Source organism: Quercus robur, chromosome 1, assembly GCF_932294415.1.
Source record: "Quercus robur chromosome 1, dhQueRobu3.1, whole genome shotgun sequence".
In the NCBI taxonomy this organism is placed as follows: domain Eukaryota; kingdom Viridiplantae; phylum Streptophyta; class Magnoliopsida; order Fagales; family Fagaceae; genus Quercus; species Quercus robur.
Genome location: NC_065534.1, coordinates 2,797,577 through 2,818,619, shown reverse-complemented (window position 1 = coordinate 2,818,619; position 21,043 = coordinate 2,797,577). Strand labels below are relative to the sequence as shown.

General features: G+C 33.7%; 2 protein-coding genes across 17 annotated transcripts in view; one reads left to right on the top strand and one right to left on the bottom strand.

Moving 5' to 3' along the window:
* Positions 1 to 21,043, top strand: part of LOC126715792 (uncharacterized) — a 65,016-nt gene that overhangs the window by 22,875 nt on the left and 21,098 nt on the right. Inside the window, exons 1-4 of one of the 16 annotated variants that reach the window (XR_007651942.1) lie at positions 9,535 to 10,047; positions 15,521 to 15,591; positions 16,240 to 16,368; positions 16,488 to 16,657. The exons of 11 other annotated variants lie outside the window; for them this stretch is intronic. The gene's annotated coding sequence lies outside the window, so the exon portion shown is untranslated. 4 more of the 16 variants (XR_007651944.1, XR_007651939.1, XR_007651940.1 and 1 more) reach the window with 4 other exon arrangements.
* Positions 19,279 to 20,239, bottom strand: LOC126715883 (uncharacterized). Its single transcript, XM_050416725.1, has 3 exons — positions 20,143 to 20,239; positions 19,562 to 20,038; positions 19,279 to 19,472 (listed from the first exon to the last, which is right to left on the bottom strand). The coding sequence occupies exons 2-3, from the start codon at positions 19,953 to 19,955 to the stop codon at positions 19,453 to 19,455; spliced, it is 414 nt and encodes a 137-aa protein (XP_050272682.1). The 5' UTR covers positions 19,956 to 20,038; positions 20,143 to 20,239; the 3' UTR covers positions 19,279 to 19,452.

Below are 21,043 nucleotides of genomic sequence, written 5' to 3'. Positions count from 1 at the left end.
TTTGAAAAGGAAAATAAAATCTTTATTAGTTTTATCGATGTAAGGAAAAATTTTGTTGAGAAAAATATAAAAAGTGAGAGTTTAATTGAAAATATAAAAAATTATTAAAAAATCACAAATTCAAAATTTAATAATTTATTATTCTTATGCATTTGTGTTTTAAGTAATGAAATATAAGAATGATTACATGATAAACTCTAATATATTTTTTTTAAGTGAAATATGAAATTCAAAGTACTATGTTCACAATATAGTTATAAAAGTGTTAATGTAGGGGGATGAACTTGTACCCGGGACGAAGGCCAAAAGCCCAACAGATCAAGTTGTATAAGATGGACTTGGCCCAAAGGTGAGGGTGGAAGTAAGAGGCCTGTGATGTAAAGAGCAAAACTTAAAAAGAGATCCCGTGGAGATCCAAGCTAACCATCACCACTAAGGCTCCTATTTGGGGCGATAAGTAAGGCTCTTCCTACAACAAACACGTAAAGGTCCATGAGTAACCAACTCCCTACTTAATTTGAGATGTTACCGCCATCAAGATCAACTCGGTAAACGTCACAAAGAGATAAGGATCACATAGGCAGTATTAATGAGATACTCTCTAACTAATCTCTTCCATATTAAATGCTGACAGATTGGCCTAAACAGTGCATACACCCCTTAAAAGTCCTTTTTTTCCTAATAAAATGGTGGAAAAGTACAAAGATGATGTGACAAGTATCCCCTAGAACTAGCTGGAAGTAGGCCAATTGGGGGGATAAGGAATGGGAAGATGCCTATAAAAGGGGGGAGATGCAGTGTGAATAGGGGGTTCGAAAAGTTTGAGGGAAAAAACTCAAGAAAAAACAAGAGAGAAAATTTGTAATAGTTGAATAGATATAAGAGTTTTTAGATTTCTTTCCGGCTCCTTGTACCTCAAGAAACAATTTATACATCAATAAATATTCTTATTGTCCCTCTCTTATTGTCCCTCTTTTCTTTCTAACCAATTGTTTAGGTCTCCCATTGTGGAAATTCTACCTTGTATTTCTAGTAAATTAATTGTGCAAGTCAATTACTAGGCCACTGTGATCTTTCACAGTGTTTATTTTTTACCACCATAGTTACAATTTGATTATTTTATTAGTCTATATTAATTAATATATCAAAATTCACATGAGTTGCACTTCAGGTTAGTCCAACTATTAAGTATTAACAACCTTTTTCATTTAAATAGTACATAATTGGAATTTTGACTTTTAAAAAAAAATCACAAAATGACTTATAATTGTTTTAAAAACCTCTAATTGATAAATACAATACAAATATATATATATATATATATATTTTTACATAAAAATATAGCTTATGATTCACATAAATTGTTTTTTTATTATTATATAGCTTATTATTCACATAATTTTTTTTTTATTTAGACTGATCTTAAGTATTTGCATGCATGTATCTATCCTTTAGAAATTTTACCCCACTTGACATTAAATCTTGAGTCCATCACTAATGTGAGTTATTAAACCATAACCATATGGTTGAATCTAATTGAAAATTTTAAAATACATATCCTAAGCTACAAATATAATAAATTTGGATTTAGAAAAGATGCTCTTAACCCAAACTTGTATTTTTTTAAGTGCACAAAAATGGACTTCAAAATAGACCAAATGAATCAAATTAGACCGAATAGAACTGAATGGGCCAAAGTGAACAAAATAGTATCAATAGGAGCAGGCCATCACTAATGTGAGTTATTAAACCATAACCATATGGTTGAATCTAATTGAAAATTTTAAAATGCATATCTTAAGCTACAAAGATAATAAGTTTGGATTTAGAATAGGTGCTCTTAACCCAAACCTGTATTTTTTTTAAGTGCACAAAAATGGACTGAAATGGATCAAATTAAACCGAATAGAACTGAATGGGCCAAAGTGAACAAAATAGTATCAGTAGGACCAAAGTAGAGATAAGATCGAAGTGGACCAAATGGATCGAATAGGACAGAATAAGACCGAAGTGGACCGAATGGATCCTATAGGACTAAATAGGACTAAAAGGGACCAAAGCGGACCGAATAGATTGAATTAGACCAAAGTAGAATGAATAAGACCAAATAGAACCACAGGTGGACCGAATAGGACCATTGTGGACCAAATAGAACTGGTGTTAACTGAATATGACCAATTTGGACCGAAGTGGACTGAATAGGAGCAAAGTAAGCCGAAGTGGATTGAATAGGACCAAAGTAAACCGAAGTGGACCGAATAGGCTATTATTGTATATTTTCTTTCTCTATTTTCTTTTATTTTTCCCATGTATATCATAATTAATAGGCTATTCTTTTTCATATGTCAAACTTCATTTGAAACGGAAAATAAAATATTTCTTAGTTTATCGATGTTAGGAAAAATGTTAAAAATAATAAAGAAGTAAAGAAGTAAGAGTTTTAATTGAAAATAGAAAGGAAAAAAAAAAAAACATTACTAGTATTACCTTTCAAAAGTGATCAAAAAAATTATAAAAAAAAAAAAAAGCAATAATCCATAAGGTAATGTGGGGTCAGAGGGCTCACAACCCGGCCCACTTCCCATTAGGGCCCAGTGCCCGTGCTGAGGATGGGATATGCCGAGGACGAGAAGCGAATGTCCAAATTGCCCGTACTTACGGCCGAGAATATCCCTGTCCTCGGCCCCACAAGATTTCAAGAGAAAGATCAGTCTATCATCTAAGAGAGCCTCCCAAGCACCCTCAGAAGAGGAGGCGAGCAGAATAGGACTCATATGGGAATAAAATATATAAAAGGCTTACGGAGAAGATGTCACCTCCGCATTAAATACGCCTGCAAACGTACTGACCGTATTAAGGGGAAAAGACTCTTGAATAGTGTAGCTTCGATTGGCGTAACTAATAAAAAGTTGGGTGAAGCGGCTGATGGGATGGGTGCTCGAGTAGGTACCTGCCTAATCAACAGGTGGAAGGTCAGGATCGATGGAAAAAGCCTATATAACGTAAAAGTTGGTGCGCCAAAAAGAGATGGAGGACAATCAGTCCTCTCAACCATGGCGTTCTTAAGAGAAGGAAAATAATCAGAGCCCAAAGCTCCCTAAACTCCTCGGATGAGATTCATTAACCGGACCAAACCATGCCACCGTCCGGTAACCAAGGCCTAACCTTTCAAACCCACGCTCTACAAATGATATTGTCTGGGCCCTCTTTTCGTACGAGCCCAATATTATCTTGGGGTCGTCACGAATCAAGCCCCTACAGGTAATAAATTATTATTCTTATTCAAATTTATGTTTAAAAAATGAAATAGAAATTCACATGATAAACTCCAATATTTAAATTGTTTTAAAGTAAAATATGAAAAGGTACTATAAATATTCGCAATAAAGTTTTAAAAGTGTAACAATTTGATTTATTTTATTAGTCTAGATATTAATTAATATACTAGAATTCACATAACATAAGTTGCACTTGAGGTTAGTCCAACTATTAACAACCTTTTTTCATATAAGCAGTACATAAGTCGAATTTTGATTTTTTTAAATCACAAAATGATTTATAATTGTGTAAAAAAAAAAAACCTCTAATTGATAAACACAATAAAATATATATATATATATTTTTTTTTTTTTTTTTACATAAAAATGTTTCTTATTATTCACATAAATTTTTTAATTATTTAGACTAGTCTCAAGCATATGTGTGCATATGCACTTAGAAATTTTGGCCCACTTGATATTAAATCTTGGGTCTGTCACTGATGTGAGTTATTAACCCATAACCATATGGTTGAATTTAAATGAAAATTTTAAAATACATATCCTAAGCTATAACATGCATGTAAATAACTCGAGCTAATGTAGACAATGCAGAATGAAGAGGACGTGAAGGCTATAATACTATCCACACCACTAAGTTCTTCTCATTTGGCCTTTTGGATGTGAGGATTTGGAGTGCAACACCAACAACCCATGCTAGAAGAAGATTCACAGTGAGCAGTACGTATAGGATGGCTTATTTCTTATTATGAGAGTCAGCATGCAGTTAGTGGTAAAATACATTCTATATGATTTTTTTTTCTTGAGAAACTTGAGCACTAGTATAGGGGGTGTAAACACCCTTTAATTGCTATTTTACAACCCAAGACAACAAAAACCCACTCCATCCGGGTTTGTATACCTAAAAAAATTTGCAGCCTATGAATAGTAAGGTTGCATATGCAATCTTACTATTCATAGGTTGTAAAGAAAAAAAAATTAATCTTGTCATTGTGTGTGAAGAGAAAAAGATAGTGGGAGGAAAAAGAGAGATAAAAATACTTTTTCTTATTTTATTATGTAGTTTATATTATTTTATTAAGTTATATGTAAAAATAAAAATTGGGATGTAGGATAAGTTGTAAAATGGGTTTGTAAAATAGATAAAGTAGCGTTTGAGGATGTAAAATAGGTTTATTTTTGCATCCTCGGAAGCTAGTGCTAAACAAGTGAAGAAAAGCTGTTCACTATGTCTCAACAGATAGCTCGATAAATGCCTGCTATTGAAACTTAATATGAAGCTTGATAGATAGCTCAACAACAACTCGATTTATCCAGAATTACAATTTTCAATTTTCCAGATCTGAAATTTGGCCTAGGCTTATGTATTTGTTTAAGGTTTCTTTTTTCGTAACCCTAGACATATATAAGGCTTATTTTAAGAGTCGTCACATACGCGTTTGCATGCCATAGGGTTTTGTAACAAAGTACCTCCTAATCTTCATTGTTGATGAAATGAAGAACTTTATAGCTAACAACATCATTCAAGTTGTTGAAGTTAGTCACATACTGGGATCTGTGCAAAGAATTAGTCACAGATTAGAGATTTGTGCATCAAGGGAAAGAAAGCTATTACAAAATCAAGTCCAATTGGATATTGGAGCGCAGGTTCAACTGTAAGTTGGTATTTTGGGATAGGCCAGAGTAGTTGGTAAAATTCCTTATATTTGTAACCGCTTGATTGTTGATTAGTGAATTCTTGGAAGTGGTGACCTTAAAATTGATCATCTGGTGGAGTTTTTGCCTTGCGAGAGGTTTTCCCCATTTGTCAACAAATCATTGTGTCAATTTATTTCTCGCTGCATTTAGTTTATTTGGGTAATTTGTTAGTGCCTTCATGATTTGCATGCAATTGAACCTAATTAATCAACTTGGATAAATTGAATTAATTAACCGAGGTCAAGCTATCTTAACCCAACATATTGTATAAATGATGAGTCCTATATTGGGCATATACTTAGTTAATTGAACTTAAAAAAAAAAAAAAAAAAAAAAAATTTATACAAAAGAAATGAATTTCATTTAAACGAGGATAAAAACGGTACACCCTGAATAATAAAATTCTTTTTGAATAGTAACATTCTTAATCATACATGGTATTTCCTCTATCCAAGTGATAAAATAGGCAATGCCTCTAACGTGTTGAGCTAGTACGTGAGTTGCTTTGTTTTCTTCTCGAGCAATATGATAAAACTGAACACTGCGGTTCGGATCTGCTGTACCTGAGCCAATGCTCCTGAAATGTTATTCATGACGCTGAGTTGAGCGATTATGATAACCTGCAAAAGGAATGAATAACGAGCTGTGAATCACTATCAAAAATCGCGTATACCTTTATTGCGATCAATTTATGACCCCATCAGACCTTATCATTGCCAGACTCTTCATATCTTTCAATTGTCCTTTCCCATTGCTGTTTTGGAAAATATTAGTAGTACTCTTTTAAAATTATATGCGAGTGATAATAATAAAAGCAATTATTTAATATAATATAGTTTGACCAAATTTAAATTACTTAAAATTTTGGATTATTTGATCTTTCTATATGTTAAAATAATGTCCTCTTAGTGTATTCACATTAGTCTCACTAAACTCAATCGAAACAAACGTGTATCAGCCTCATTAAATTAACTAAAGTTTTTTTAAAAAGATAGTCTCATTGCTACATGTAGTGTGCTTCTATCCTCACAGCATTAAATTTCAATGTTGATAAAGTATTGAGGTTGATGTATGTGTATGAAAATAATAGATAGCTAGCTAAACTAGCAAAAGTAGAGTTTTTTGGATTAGTTTAGCTAAATATTTGAGGAAACTGATGTGAATGCTCTTTTTATGGAGTTTCGCCAAGGTGTTCTACCCCCAACTATGATGTAGTGTGCAACAATATTATCAAAGTCCCCTTCACATGGAAGAAAAGAAAAAAACTAAGGATGAAATAATAACTTTGGTCACACTTAACGGAGAAATGATTTGATTTTTCTTCTGGTTGTTTTTGTTTTCCAAACAAAAGAAGGATTCCTTACTTCATCTTCCATGCAAAAACTCTTTCTATATTGCATGAATCATCATAGAAACTCTTGTTATATTAAGCCCTTATTTGGAGGCTTCTCAAGGTGTTCTCTTCCCCAACAAATAGTAAAAAAGCCCACGGTGCTATGCAACAAGATTATCTAAGTCCTTTTTTCGCTTGGATAAAACAACAAAATTAGGGATGAAAGAATAACTTTGTCTTAATACGAGAAACCATTCCATTTTTTCTTTGGTTGTTTTTGTGTTCCAAACAAAAGAAGGATTCCTTGCCTCAACCCCTAAGCAAAAACTCTTACCATATTGCATGCATCAATCAAAAAATAGAAATTAAATGGAGTGATAACAAGTTACTTTTTTTTTTGTGTAAATTATTCGACATAATTGTGATGATGCACGCAAATAGAATACAAACACGGATAAAAGAATAGCTTTTGTCTCAATTAACGTGAAGAAACCATTCCATTTTCCCTTTGGCTGTTTTTTTGTTCCAAACAAAAGAAGGATTCCTTGCCTCAACCCCTAAGCCAAAACTCGTTCCATATTGCATGCGTCATCAGAAATAGAAATTAAATGGTGTGATAACAAGTTACTTTTTTTTTTCTTTTTTGTTTGTAAATTATTCAACATTATTGTGATGAAGCACGCAAGTAGAATACAAATACAAATAAAAGAATAGCTTTTGTCTCAATTAATGTGGAGAAACCATTCCATTTTTCCTTTGGTTGTTTTTGTGTTCCAAACAAAAGAAGGATTCCTTGCTTCAACACTTAAGAAAAAACTCTTTCCATATTGCATGCATCATCAGAAATAGAAATTAAATGGAGTGATAACAAGTTACTTTTTTTTCCCTAAATTATTCGACATAATTGTGATGATGCACGCAAGCATCATACAAATACGGATAAGAGAATAACTTTTGTCTCAATTAACGTGGAGAAACCATTCCATTTTTTCTTTGGTTGTTTATGTGTTCTAAACAAAAGATGGATTCCTTGCTTCATCTCCCAAAGTAGAAATTCTTTCCATATTGCATGCATCATCACAAATAGAAATGGAGTGATAACAAGTTACTTTTTTTTCATAAATTATTTGACATTATTGTGATGTGCCTCAAGCAAAATACAAATAGGGATAAAAGAATAACTTTTGTCTCAATTAACATGGAGAAACCATTTCATTTTTCCTTTGGCTAATTTTGTGTTCTAAACAAGAGAAGGATTCCTTGCGTCATCTCCCAAAGTAGAAACTATTTCCATATTGTGTGCATCATCGCAAATAGAAATGGAGTGATAACAAGTTACTATTTTTTTCCTTCTTTTAAATTATTCGACATAATTGTGATGATGCACGCAAGCAAAATAAAAATAGGAATAAAAGAATAACTTTGGTCTCAATTAACGAAGTGAAGTGATTCCATTTTTTCCTTGGTTGTTTTTGTTTTCCAAACAAGAGAAGGATTCCTTGCTTCAGCCCTGATGCAAAAACTCTTTCCACATTGCGTGCATCATCACAAATAGAAATGGAGTGATAACAATTTACTATTTCTTCTTCTTCTTCTTCTTTCTTTCTTTTTTTTTTTTTTTGGTAAATTATTCGACATAATTCCACAATTATAGTTTGACGAAACACTAATGGACATTTTGTTATCTTTGCAAAGTTAAAGTTCATTAAGTTCAACAACATATAATAATAAAATTTCTTAATTTTGTTTTTTTTGTTTTTTTTTTTTTTGTTTTAGTGTTTTTAAATATTAGGGCATCTCCAGCAGTTTCTCCAAATTTTTGTACTGTTTGAAGAATGAACAGTGACATTTAACTTTTACCTACCCACTTTTTCAAATACACTTTCCAACAAATTCTCTATCCCACTCTATCTCATTTAAATATTATTTCTTCATTCATTCTTTTTTTTTTTTTTTGTCATCATTTATTCTTTCTATATTCATTCCTAACAATTATATTTTTCAATGAAAAATGTTATATTCACAACATTTTTCGCAATACTTTCACAAAAATCACATCAAAATCTTATGTGGAAAGTTGTTACAGTTCTAATTTAAACCCGTCGCTGAAATTATATTTTTACTTACCAATATTAGCTAATAACAATATGTTACTTAAGATTTATTGTGAAAATATTGTGGTAGAATTTCTAAATTGTCATTTTTTCTCTTCTTTTCTTTCTTTCTATCATCCATACGTTTCTTTTTTTTTTTTTCTTTTTTTTTTCTCTTGATTTTTCTCCACCACACACGTATACCCATATATCTCCATCCTCTCCCTTTATTTTTCTCTACTTTCCACTTGATTCTAGAGCCTCCCTCTCTCTTTCTTTCTCCAGCTCTCTTTCTCAACTTTTTTTTCTTTTTCTACTTGATTCCAACACATTATCCAGCTGTCTCTGTAATAAGAAATGGAGAAAGAGGTAGAGAGAGAGAACAGATGGGTTAGATGGCTCCGCTCCGCCACACCTTCCGTTTCGCTCTCTGTGCCGCCGCGCCTTCCACTCCGCCGCCGCCACTCGTCTTCCTCCCCAACGCAGCCCATATGGTCTATGTCTTGTGTCTTTTTTTCTTTTTCCTTTTTTTTTTTTTGCTTTTATTTTTATGGTTTGATTAATTTTAAGATTATTTTTTTGAGTTTGTATTTTGCTTATGCTTGAGTTTAGAGAAGTTTGAGAAAAAGGATTATTGTGATTGTAGCTGTTGTGAATGTTTGTAGCATTGGTGAGAGCAGAGAGAAAGAATTGTTTTTTTATTGAGTTGTATGATTTGTTTAAGCAGAAAAATTCATTTAGAGTTGCTACAGTGTTCTTTAAATTAAGAGAATGACTGTAGCAACTTCAAAAAAAATTTAGAAAAGTTTGTGTTTAGCGAACCCGTTGGAGTGTGAACAGTAGCATAGATTCTCCAAAAAACCCCAATACAGCATCTGTTGGAGATGCTCTTAAGACATCAGATTTTGGATGAAACACTAATTATTAATTGAGTCCAATTTCTCTCCCAAAAAAAAAAAAAAAAAAAAAATTTTGAGTCCAATTAGATTTTTTTTTCCCATTCAATTAACCACAAATAAAAATCAAGGAATATATAATGAGTATAAATTTATATTTATATATATTATTTTTCCCTTTAATATTCCTTTCTTTTACATTTAACATTAAAAAAAATAATAATAAAATAAAGAAGAAGAAGAAAGAGATCATTCTGGTACAAAAGAAAAAGAAACCATTTGAATTTGATTCCTTTCTTTTCTATTTCATTATACATTTATTTGGTCATTCCTTCCCACTTCTTCAAGCTATATAGATTCCACTTTTACAAAATCCAAATAGAAGTGAGCTTATAAATCTACGCAACCTAAATTCATGCAACCAAACTGACTAACAAACTTTTGGAGCCAAATCAGAGTTCTTGTTGGAGTGTGAGTATCTTTCCTTTTAAAAAATAAAATAAAAAGATAGCTTGTGTTGTATTATAGAAGTGAAATGCAACAAGAGTTTGTTTCTACTTTTTTCATTTGAATTTATGATGAGTTAGCATTTTTACTTTGATTCTACTACAATTTATTTTAGTTAATTAAGAGATCTAAGCTTATTTTCATTTGGAGATGATCTCCCCTTTTGTGCAGGGAGTGATTAAAGGGTGCATTCTATTGAAGTGCACGAAAACTTGTGCTTACTCAAAGCGTTCAATTTCCAGGTTAGTGTTTAAGATAATTCTTTAATACTTTTTCCTTTTTTGTTTTAAATTATAATTCAATAATTGAGGTAGGGAGATTTGAACCCCAATAGTTTCCTTTGAAAACATTAGAAGGTAACAATTGAATAAATCTTTAATATTTCTATTATCCACATATGAAATATAGAACATCTGCTAAGTATAACACTCATCACAATCAAGTCCAATAAATAAAAGCAGAGCACCTACCACTTTCAAGTCATGTAGACAAATTATATGTATGTGTGTTTGACACGGAAACATAGAGAAATGGAGCTTCAACACTTAATCCATGAGCATCCTCTGATGATCAATGAATTTCCGGGAAATTCATGATCATTGATGTCAAATGTGATTCCTTGCTTCAATGATGTTTCAAAATGTTTGACTTGAAAAAATAAAAATAAAAGTACTTCTATTTCCAGGCGACTGGAATAGATTGAAATCATTGAACTATTGAAGTTCTATATGGTTCAAACTATCACGGCGCGTCACCAGAAAGGAATTCTTTACTCTACCATTAATAATCAATGGAAATGACCATGATATTAGTAAAATAAAAAATTCATATAAGAATAATTTTAAAAGAATGAGCACATCTTCATATGTTTCTGAGCTCCTTACATGAATAGACATCCTATTCCTATCGCCACCTCTCATCTCATTCGCTTAATTTTTGTATCTTTTGATTATCCGTTCTCATTTCTCACTAAGCAAATACTAGTACTATTCTCTAGTTGTCAACCTCTTACTCAATTTCAACCAGCCAATACACCCATGTCTTGGAATAGTTTCAGCCAGGGAACCATATGATCAACCTCCGCCATGGAACTTCATTTTCTATGTGTCTGAGTTGCTCCCATGTTGCAGAAGTACAGTTGAATTTTCCTGAAGGAGATGAAATCCAAACAGGCCTGTCCTGTTCCCCCAATCTAATGAGGCTAAGTTTAGTTTGAACAGTGACTAATTCATCAGCCCAAGCTGGAGACCAAGCTCACTGCCCATTAATCAGCACACTCTAGTTTTGCCTTAATGGAGCTTGCTGCATCATACACCATCCCCAATGATGCCATCAATCCATCCAAAGGAAGATATTTTTACCATCTCCCACTTCAAGAATTGCCAACCTCATTCCTTAATTTGAGCAAAGTTTTCCATCCCAAGCGCTTTGTTGTTGGATATTAACATTCCAATTTCCAAAAGCACTCACCCTTCAAAAGAGCCTCATAGTCATGGACCCATGCAAATGCAACCCAAAAGAGAACCAGCTTTAGCAAAGAGGTTCCAAATGTGTTTCAAAATAGCAGCCTTAATCCTTATTCCTTTCTCCAACCATTTTTAGTCCCAATCCACCTTCCTTTTTTGGAGTATACACCTGGTCACAAGAATAATATTTCCCTTCCCCTCCTCAGTTCCCTTCCACAAAGTGGTTAAATTTCTGCTCGATAGCTGCAACAGCCTTCTAAGGAAGGAAGAAGATATATTTGGATACTGTACAGAACTGATTGAAGGAGAAGCAATATACCAGAGAATGAGAGATGCCTTGCTGTGATCTTGTCTATGAGAGGAGTGCAGTCCCTCATAGCCAGCTTTCCTGAAATAAGAGGCATCCCAAGACATTTGACCGGAGGAGTTCTTCATTCCTAAACTATTTCATCATACATTAATTTGTTCGTTCATTCCCACGCCTTTATCAAGCTATCTAGATTATACTTTTAAAAAATACAAATAGAAGTGGAGCTTTAAAAATAAATCTACTCAATCTAAATTCATGCAACCAAATAGATCAACAAAGTTTTGAAGCTAAGTCCAAGTTCTTGTTCGTGCGTGAGCATTTCTGGCCTGTTCTTTACCCCCCCAAAAAAAGTAACTTGTGTTGCTATTTTGCCATTTGAATTTATGATGAGTTAGAGAGCATTTCTACTTTACTTTTACTGCAATTTTCATAGTTAAGTAGTAGCGAACATGCATGTTGTGTATGATAATTTTTATGGTGGTTTTATTTTTTACAATTTAAACTAATTTAATAATGAGTAATGTATTTCGTAATCATATTTTTATTTATTATAGGAACAATCATAAATCATAAATATAAATTTTGTTGTACCAAAATGAAAATAATATAATTTTTCTCAAAAATTCAAAAGGTGAGATAACAAAAATATTCATTTTTTAAAATAAAATAAAGAAGTAAGAGTTTAATTGAAAATAGAAAAAATTATTAAAAAATCACAAATTCACAATTTAATAATTTATTATTCTTATGCAAATTTGTGTGTTTAAGTAATGAAATATAAGAATGTTTACATGATAAACTCTAATATTTTTTTTTAAGTGAAATATGAAATTTAAAATACTATATTCACAATATAGTTTTAAAAGTGTTACGATTTGATTATTTGATTAGTATATATTAATTAATATATTAAAATTTACATGAGTTGCACTTGAGGTTAGTCCAACTATTAAGTATTAACAACCTTTTTCATATAAATAGCACATGTGGAATATCAACTTAAAAAAAATCACAAAATGACTTGTAATTGTGTAAAAAAACATCTGATTGAAAAATACAATAGACATATATATATTTTTGCATAAAAATATAGCTTATTATTCACATAAATTGATTTTTATTATTTAGACTGTCTCAAGTATTTGTGTGCATGTGTCTATCCCTTAGAAATTTACCCCACTTGACATTAAATCTTAAGTCCGCCATTAACGTGAGTTATTAACCCTTAACCATATAGTTGAATCTAATTGAAAATTTTAAAATACATACCCTAAGCTACAAGATAATAAATTTGGATTTAGAATAGGTGCTCGCAACCCAAACCTATATTTTCCTAAATGCACAAAAATAGATTGAATGGTTTGAAGTAGACCGAAATGGACCAAATGAACCGAATTGGACCAAATAGAACTGAATGGACTGAAGCGAACAAAATAGGACGAAAGTAGAAAGAATAGGACCAAAGTGGACCAAATAGACTGAATAAGACTAAAAGGATTGTGTTGGACCGAAGTGGACTGAATTCAACCAAAGTTGAGCAAATAAGACTGAACAAGACCGAAGTGAACCGAATAGGACCGAATAGTACCTTTTTTTTAAGGAGCAACCGAATAGAACCTAAGTGGACTGAATAAGACCAAATCAGACTGAATTGGACAGCATAGGCCCAAAGTGGACTGAATAGGCTATTCTTGTAGATTTTCTATCTATATTTCTTTTCCTTTTTCCATGTATATATAATTAATAGGCTATTCTTTTTCATATGTCAAACTTCATTTGAAAAGGAGAATTAAATATTTCTTAGTTTTATCTATGTAACGAATAAGTGTTAAAAATAATAAAGAAGTAAAGAAGTAAGAGTTTTAATTGAAAATAGAAAGAGAAAAAACATTACTATTACCATTCAAAAAAATAACTTTGTTCATTTAGTTTTAGTTTTTTTTTTTTTTCCTTCTAATTTCAACCCTCATAGTGATAGTCTTAGTGTTTTTTTTCTTTTCTATTTTTCCTTTACTATCCAACACGATATCATTTTGGTAAACTTAACAGTGCAAAATTTGAGAGAGTGACCATACATATATTAGAAAATGATGATGCAATTGATCACAAAATTGTCCTTGACCCACGAACACTTGTCAAATAATGAAAAGCGCCACATCAGCTGTTGGTTCCAGCAAGGACTCTGAGAGGCCTGAGTCAAAAATGGCGTCTCAACTAGTCAAAAATGGCGTTTAGAGCGAAATAAATGAATTTCATTCACACGGGATAAAAGCAGTACATCTTAAGCAATAACATTCCCAATCATACCTAGCGTTTCCTCTAACACGTTGAACTAACAGGTGAGCTACTTTATTTCCTTCTCTAATGGTATAAGATAACTGAACACTATGGAGCTGCTGTACCTGAGCCAATGCTCTTGAAATGTTATTCATGATGCTGAGTTGAGGGATTGTGGTACCCTGCTAAACGAATTAATAACCAGCTGAGAATCACTATCAAAAATCGCGTAACGAATACTTTTATTGCGATCAATTTATGACCCCATCACAACTTATCATTGCCAGACACCAGAAAGTAATTCATGGCTGTAAGCCTCTAACATTAATAACAATAGAAATGATGATATTAATGAAAATAAAAATAATAATGTTAGAATAAAAATTTCTTGGTTCTACCACTAAGAGTGATAACAAGCTTCTATTTCTTTTCTTTTTTCTTTTAATAATTTAATTAATTTCGATCGCAAGCAGAATAAAAATGGGATAAAAGAATAACTTTTGTCTTAATTAATGGGGAGAAACCATTTCATTTTTACTTTGATTTTTTTTTCCAAAACAAAAGAAGGATTCCTTACTTCATATCCTAATCAGAAACTCTTTCCATATTGCGTGCATCACAAATAGAAATGGAGTGATAACAAGATACTATATTTTTTTTCTTCTTTAGTAAATTATTCAACATAATTGTGAATTTGTGATCATGCATGCAAGCAGAGTAAAAATGTGGATAAAAGAATAACTTTGGTCTCAATTAACAGAGAGAAATGATTCCATTTTTTCCTTTTCCAAACAAGAGAAGGATTAATTCCTTGCTTCATCCCCCTCGTAAAAACTCTTTCCACATTGCATACATCATCGCAAATAGAAATGAAGTGATAACAAGTTACTATTTCTTCTTCTTCTTTTTTGTGTAAATTATTCAAGATAATTGCATAATCTTAATTTGATGAAACACTAATGGGCTTTTTTTATCTTTGCAAATTTACAGTTCATTGAGTTCAACAACATAAAATAATAAAAATTCTTAATTATTTTTTGTTTTAGTGTTAAGACATCAGATTTTGGATGAAACACTAATTATTAATTGAGCCGAATTAGATTTTTTTTTCCATTCAATTAATCACAAATAAAAATTAGGGAATATATCATGATTATAATGTTATATATATTATTCTTCCCATTTTTGTTCTTTTCTTTTACATTTAACATTCAAAAAAAGAAAAAGATCATTCTGGTACAAAAGAAAAAGAAACCATTTGAATTTGATTCCTTTCTTTTCTATTTCATTATATTCATTTGGTCTTTACTTCCCACTCCTTCAAGCTATATAGATTCTACCTTTACAAAATCCAAATAGAAGTGAGCTTATATAAATCAACGCAACCTAAATTCATGCAACCAAATTGACTAACAAACTTTTGATGCCAAATCAGAGTTCTTGTTCGAGTGTGAGTATATATATATTTTTTTTAATAAATAAAAAGATAGCTTGTGTTGTATTTTAGAAGTGAAATGCAATAAGAGTTTGTTGCTACTTTTTCTATTTGAATTTATGATAAGTTAGGAAGCATTTTTACTTTGATTCTACTACAATTTACTTTAGTTAATTAAGAGATCCAAGCTTATTTTCATTTGGTGATGATCTTCCCTTTTAGTGCAGGAAGTGACTAAAAGGTGCGTTTTGTTGAAGTGCACGGAAAGTTGTGCTTACTCAAAGCGTTCAATTTCGAGGTGAGTATCTAAGATAATCCTTTAATATTTTTTTAGAAAAAATTATAATTCAATAATTGGAGTAAGGGGATTTGAACCCTAATAGTTTTTGTTGGGATTATTAGAAGCTCACCATTTGAATAAGCCTTTAATATTTATATACACATATAGTACATCTGCTAAGTTAAAAGCATAACACCCACCACAATCAAGTCCAATAACTAAAAGCGGAGCACCCACCCCTTTCAAGTCATGTAGACAAATTAGCTATATGTGTGTTTGATCAGAAGAGTCCCTGATTCCTTTCTTTTCTATTTCATTACACATTAGTTTGTTCATTCATTCCCACTCCTTTATCAAGCAATCTAGATTATACTTTAAAAATTCCAAATAGAAGTGGAGCTTTAAATATAAATCTACTCAACCTAAATATTCATGCAACCAAACGGATCAACGAAGTTTTGAAGCCAAGTCCAAGTTCTTGTTATTGCGTTAGTATGTCTTGCTTCTTCTCTTCTTCTTTTTTTTTTTTCCAAAAAAAATTAAAAAAAGTAGCTTGTGTTGTCTTATAAAAGTAAAATGCAATAAGATTTTGTTGCTATTTTGCCATTTGAATTTATGATGACTTAGAGAGCCTTTTTACTTTACTTTTACTACAATTTCTTTCAGATAATTAAGAGATCCAAACTTATTTTCATTTGAAGATGATCTTCCCTTTTTAGTGCAAGGAGTGACTAAAGGGTATGTTCTATTGAAGTGCACGGAAAGTTGTGTTTACTCAAAGTCTTCAATTCCCAGGTGAGTATCTAAGATAATCATTTAATACGTATTCACATAAAAGCATAACACCCACCACAATCAAGTGCAAAGTAACTTTCAAGTCCGGTAGACAAATTAGTTGTATGAGTGTTTGACAGGGAGACAACAGAGAGAGATGGAACTTCAACACCTCATCCATGAGCATCCTCTGATAATCAATAAATTTCCTGGGAACTTCATGTCCAAGATGGAAAGGATTTTATTTTATTATTATAAAATTATGCTCGAATGTACTGGGTGTGGTGAAGCAATTGTGGGTTCATGTGTCTGTTGTGGGCAATGTCGCTTTCGTCTTCATAATTCATGCGCCGAACTACCCCGTGAGTTGCAACTCCCAATACATGACAAACACCCTTTAGTTCTCCAAATAACTAAAAATGATGAAGGCACTTACAAATGCAACTATTGCAATTTAGTTTGCAAACATTTCTTTTACCATTGTCCCCTCTGCAAATTTGTCCTTGATGTCAAATGTGCTTCTTCGCTACAATCCATCCTTGAAGTCGAAATTCATGACCACCCATTGGCCCTCTTCCAAGGTTCAATCTCATTCACTTGTAATTTTTGTGGTAAAAAAGGTCAGGACAAGCCTTGCCAATGTGCCTTATGTGGAATTTGGTTCCACCACAAATGTGCTTTCTTACCACACATGGTCAAACATATGCGGCACAAGCACCCTCTCAACCTCACCAAACCTCTCAAGACTGATCAATCTGAGGACCGACTTTGTCAATTTTGTGTAAAAAAGTTGGACACAAACTATGGGATTTATTATTGCTCAAGTTGTGATTATGCTGTCCATCTTGATTGTGCTATTGACAACTTTGGTGGGAAGCTAGCATTGGAGTGGGAATCAAAAGATGAGGAGCTTATTGAGTCAACAACCAGGGTGGGGAAGGACAAAATTGGACCCATAAAAATCAAACATTTCAGTCATGAGCATGACTTGAAGCTTACCGATGAGCTTGAGAATTATGAAATATGTGATGGGTGTATACGCACTACAAAAAAAAGGACCTCTGGCCGCGTTTTTAAAACGCGGCTACATGCCAAAAAAACGTGGCTATAGCCTATAGCCACGTTTTTTTAGGCCACGGTTTCTAATGTGGCCTAAAACCCGTGACTATAGGACTGATGGTCCTATGGCCGCACTTTTTAACCGCGGCCCAAGCCCGGGTCCTATAGCCCCGTTTAAAACGCGGGCTAAGGGTACGGGCTTAGGCCGCGTTTCAAAACGTGGCCTAAGCCTTTACCTTAGGCCGCGTTTTGAACGCAGCCCAAGGTTGAATCTTAGGCCGCGTTTTAAACGCAGCCCAAGGGTGAACCTTAGGCCACGTTTAAAACACAGCCCAAGGTTCAACCTTAGGCCGCGTTTAAAAAGTGCGGCCATACCTCCCATTGTGACGGCCTGTTACACTCATTTAAGCCGCGTTTTAACCGTGGCCTAAGGTTCAGTCTTAGGCCGCACTTAAAACGCGGCCTAAGGTTCTGCTCTTAGGCCGCGTTTTAAACGCGGCCCAAGATTACAACGTTAGGCCGCGTTTTAAGTGCGGCCTAAGCCCCCCGAATTCTTATTATGAATTTGGTCTATAGCCACGTTTTTATCGTTTTAAAAACGTGGCTATAGTATTTTTTGAAAGTTCAAAAAACGTGTACAAAACACCTTTGAACGTTTAGACCCCCAAAAATTAACTTAACCAACACAAGCAATATGTCAAACAATAAGTGTGCGGAAACTTAACATATGCTATAATGTGAAATTGGTTAAACAACTATCTAAGCCATAACAAAATAAAACCACAGCAGATAATGTAAAGGCAAAGATAGAGAGGAAGGAAGATGCAAACACAAAGATAACACCCGATGTGTTATCGAAGAGGAAACCGAAGACCTCGGCGAAAAACCTCTCTGCCGCCCTCCAAGCGGTAATCAATCCACTAGAAAATATAGTTGGGATACAAGGACAGCAATAGACCCTCCAAGCCTAATCTACCCAGTGCACCTAAGCCCTCCAAGCTTCTTGCTCCAACGAGGTTGCGCCGAACCTTTTTCTTTTCTAGCTTCCCGGATTCCGCTACTACACCGTAGCATCAACCAATGAAGATTGGCTCCTTCCTAACTGCTTCCCAGAAATCCAAACAACTGACTCACAAAGATGATAATGGTGAGAACCAGGTTTGGTATAATGCCTCTCAAGGTTTTGACAATGGAGAGGAAGAGAGTAAGGGAATTTGAAGAGACTCTAAGGTATAGATTGTGGGTGAAACAATCTGGTTTTTCTTTAGGGTTTCTCTCTCAAAATTCTCTCTGGAAGCTCTCTTTCAATCGTGGGTTAAAGGGGTATTTATACTGGAGTGGAGAGGAATGTGAAACGTCAGGTTTTGGCAAAACAGGGGTGGCTCGCGGCTTGACCTCGCGGCTTGACCAAGTCGCGAGATCCAGTCGCGAGTTAACCGTATGGCCAGTTGTCCTGTTTTGTCCTGTAGTGCTCCAGCTAGCATGACTGTTCATCTTCCAGCATGCTTGGCACGTGTGCAGCTTCTGGCGGCTTGCAGCCGCGAGTCCACCCGCGAGTCCCAGCCGCGACACTCTGTTTTCTTGCACACTCTTGAGCAATCTTCACTCTATCTCACTCACTACCCTTACAACAAACCCACCTAAATACAGGGCTACTAAATGCTGAATTACAAGCAAATTTGGCACGGAATAAAGCCAATTAGATGGTTGAATAAATTCAACCTTACATTTTTTTTTTTTTCCTTTTTATTTCCTTTTGCTGGGCAGATTTTTACAAACCTGTCAAACAACCCAGAATTCCAATAACAACCCAAAATATCTCTAATAACAACCCAGAATTCCAACAAAATATCAAGTAAGAATTTTCTCAAGCATTAATTTTCTCTAAATAAATATCCAAACAACTATACATGAAGAGTCCACGAAGAGTCCAAACAATATTACAATTATGTTTACAATATTTTCAATATCCACGAAGTTACAATATTCCGAATATCCAAACAATTATACATGAAGAGTCCATGAAGAGTCCACGAAGATATTATACTATGATGTTGCGCTATATCCTGAAAATATTATATACGCAAAATTAGTAGCACATAATATTGCAATAAACACGCAAGTTTCATTAACTAAAACGCAAAGTTTGTATTACCTGAATAATCGGTTAAACTGGTTGGTGGCATGTTCTTTTGGAAGAAGGCTACTATTTCATCCATTCTCCGCTTTGTATCGGCCATTTCCCGCTTTGTTTCGTCCAGCTGCTGCTGATGCCGTGTTTCTGATTCGCGCATTGCTTCGGCCAGTTGCTGCTCATGCCGTGCATCTGACTCCCGCTTTGCTTCGGCCAGTGCTTCGGCCAGTTGCTGCTGATGCCTTTGCTCTGAGTCAGCAAGTTGGTCCCTCATCGAATTTTCCAATGCAATCATTCGTTGGACCGTTTCAGTGGACGACGGCCCAGGCACACATGGAAGGTTGGACCCACTTCTTCCAGATGGGGTTGGTCCAAAACCGACCCCACGGACACGTCCAGAACGTTCTTTGCCCATCACTTGAGCGAACGCATCATCTTTTGCCCAGAGAATTCCATCGCGATGGTCTCCTACTAGCTTGCCCCCGTTGTTTAAAATTTCTTTCATTTTATCCTGTTTTCATATAAGAACCAAATAACATATTATTTGCTATAAACATTTCACGCACAAATTAGAAAATAAATAGGTTATGATATAGGCTTACAATCTTGTCTCGCACTTCATTACTAATAGGAGTCCCATCTTTCGTGCAGTATGCTTTTATGAAAACATCTGCACGCTCCACTGCTTGGCCGTTTTCTTTTGCCTACATCATATTCAACAGTCTCATTACAATAGTGAAAATTTATGTCGGTATGAAGCGACAACCAAACATAGCAAATGGAATTTGGAACATAACATGCAATATAACCATAAAACAAATTCCGTAAACATGTAGTTTATTACGTTCAAAAAGACGAGTTGTTTTCTTCATGTGAATGCTTTGTATCAAGCGGTTTTTGGTACCAACACTCTTTATAATATTAGATTTAATAAAATAGCCATTTTATAAGATGTAACGTTTGAAAAAGTGTGGCCATAACTATATGCCACAACTATAGCCACGTTTCTTAAATGTGGTTATATCTGTTACCTATAGCCACGTTTAAAACGCGGCTATAACCCCCTAACTATTTTTTGAATTTGTCTATAGCCACGTTTTAAACGCAGCTACAACCCCCTAAATATTTTTACAATTACTCCATGGCCACGTTTTAAACGCAGCTACATCCCCCTGCCTATATGCATCCCAATTGCTATATACCAAACCAAACTCTTGCTAACAAAGTGGCAAACATAAATATTAATGAAATCACTAATCAAAAACAGGAAACATCACAAGAAATGTCTATTAACAGTCATAAACATGCAAAAAAGCCAAGTATTCCTTACCCCAACACTGTGCATATGATCAGTAAACTAGTTTCTTCAAACTCTTCAGATTCATCACACATAATAATTTTAATTCAACCAAACAATATGTACGGAAACTCTTTTGTGATTTTTTAATATTGATTAATTCTAAACCAAGAAGTTTGTATTATTACAGTAATGAAATTGTGGAT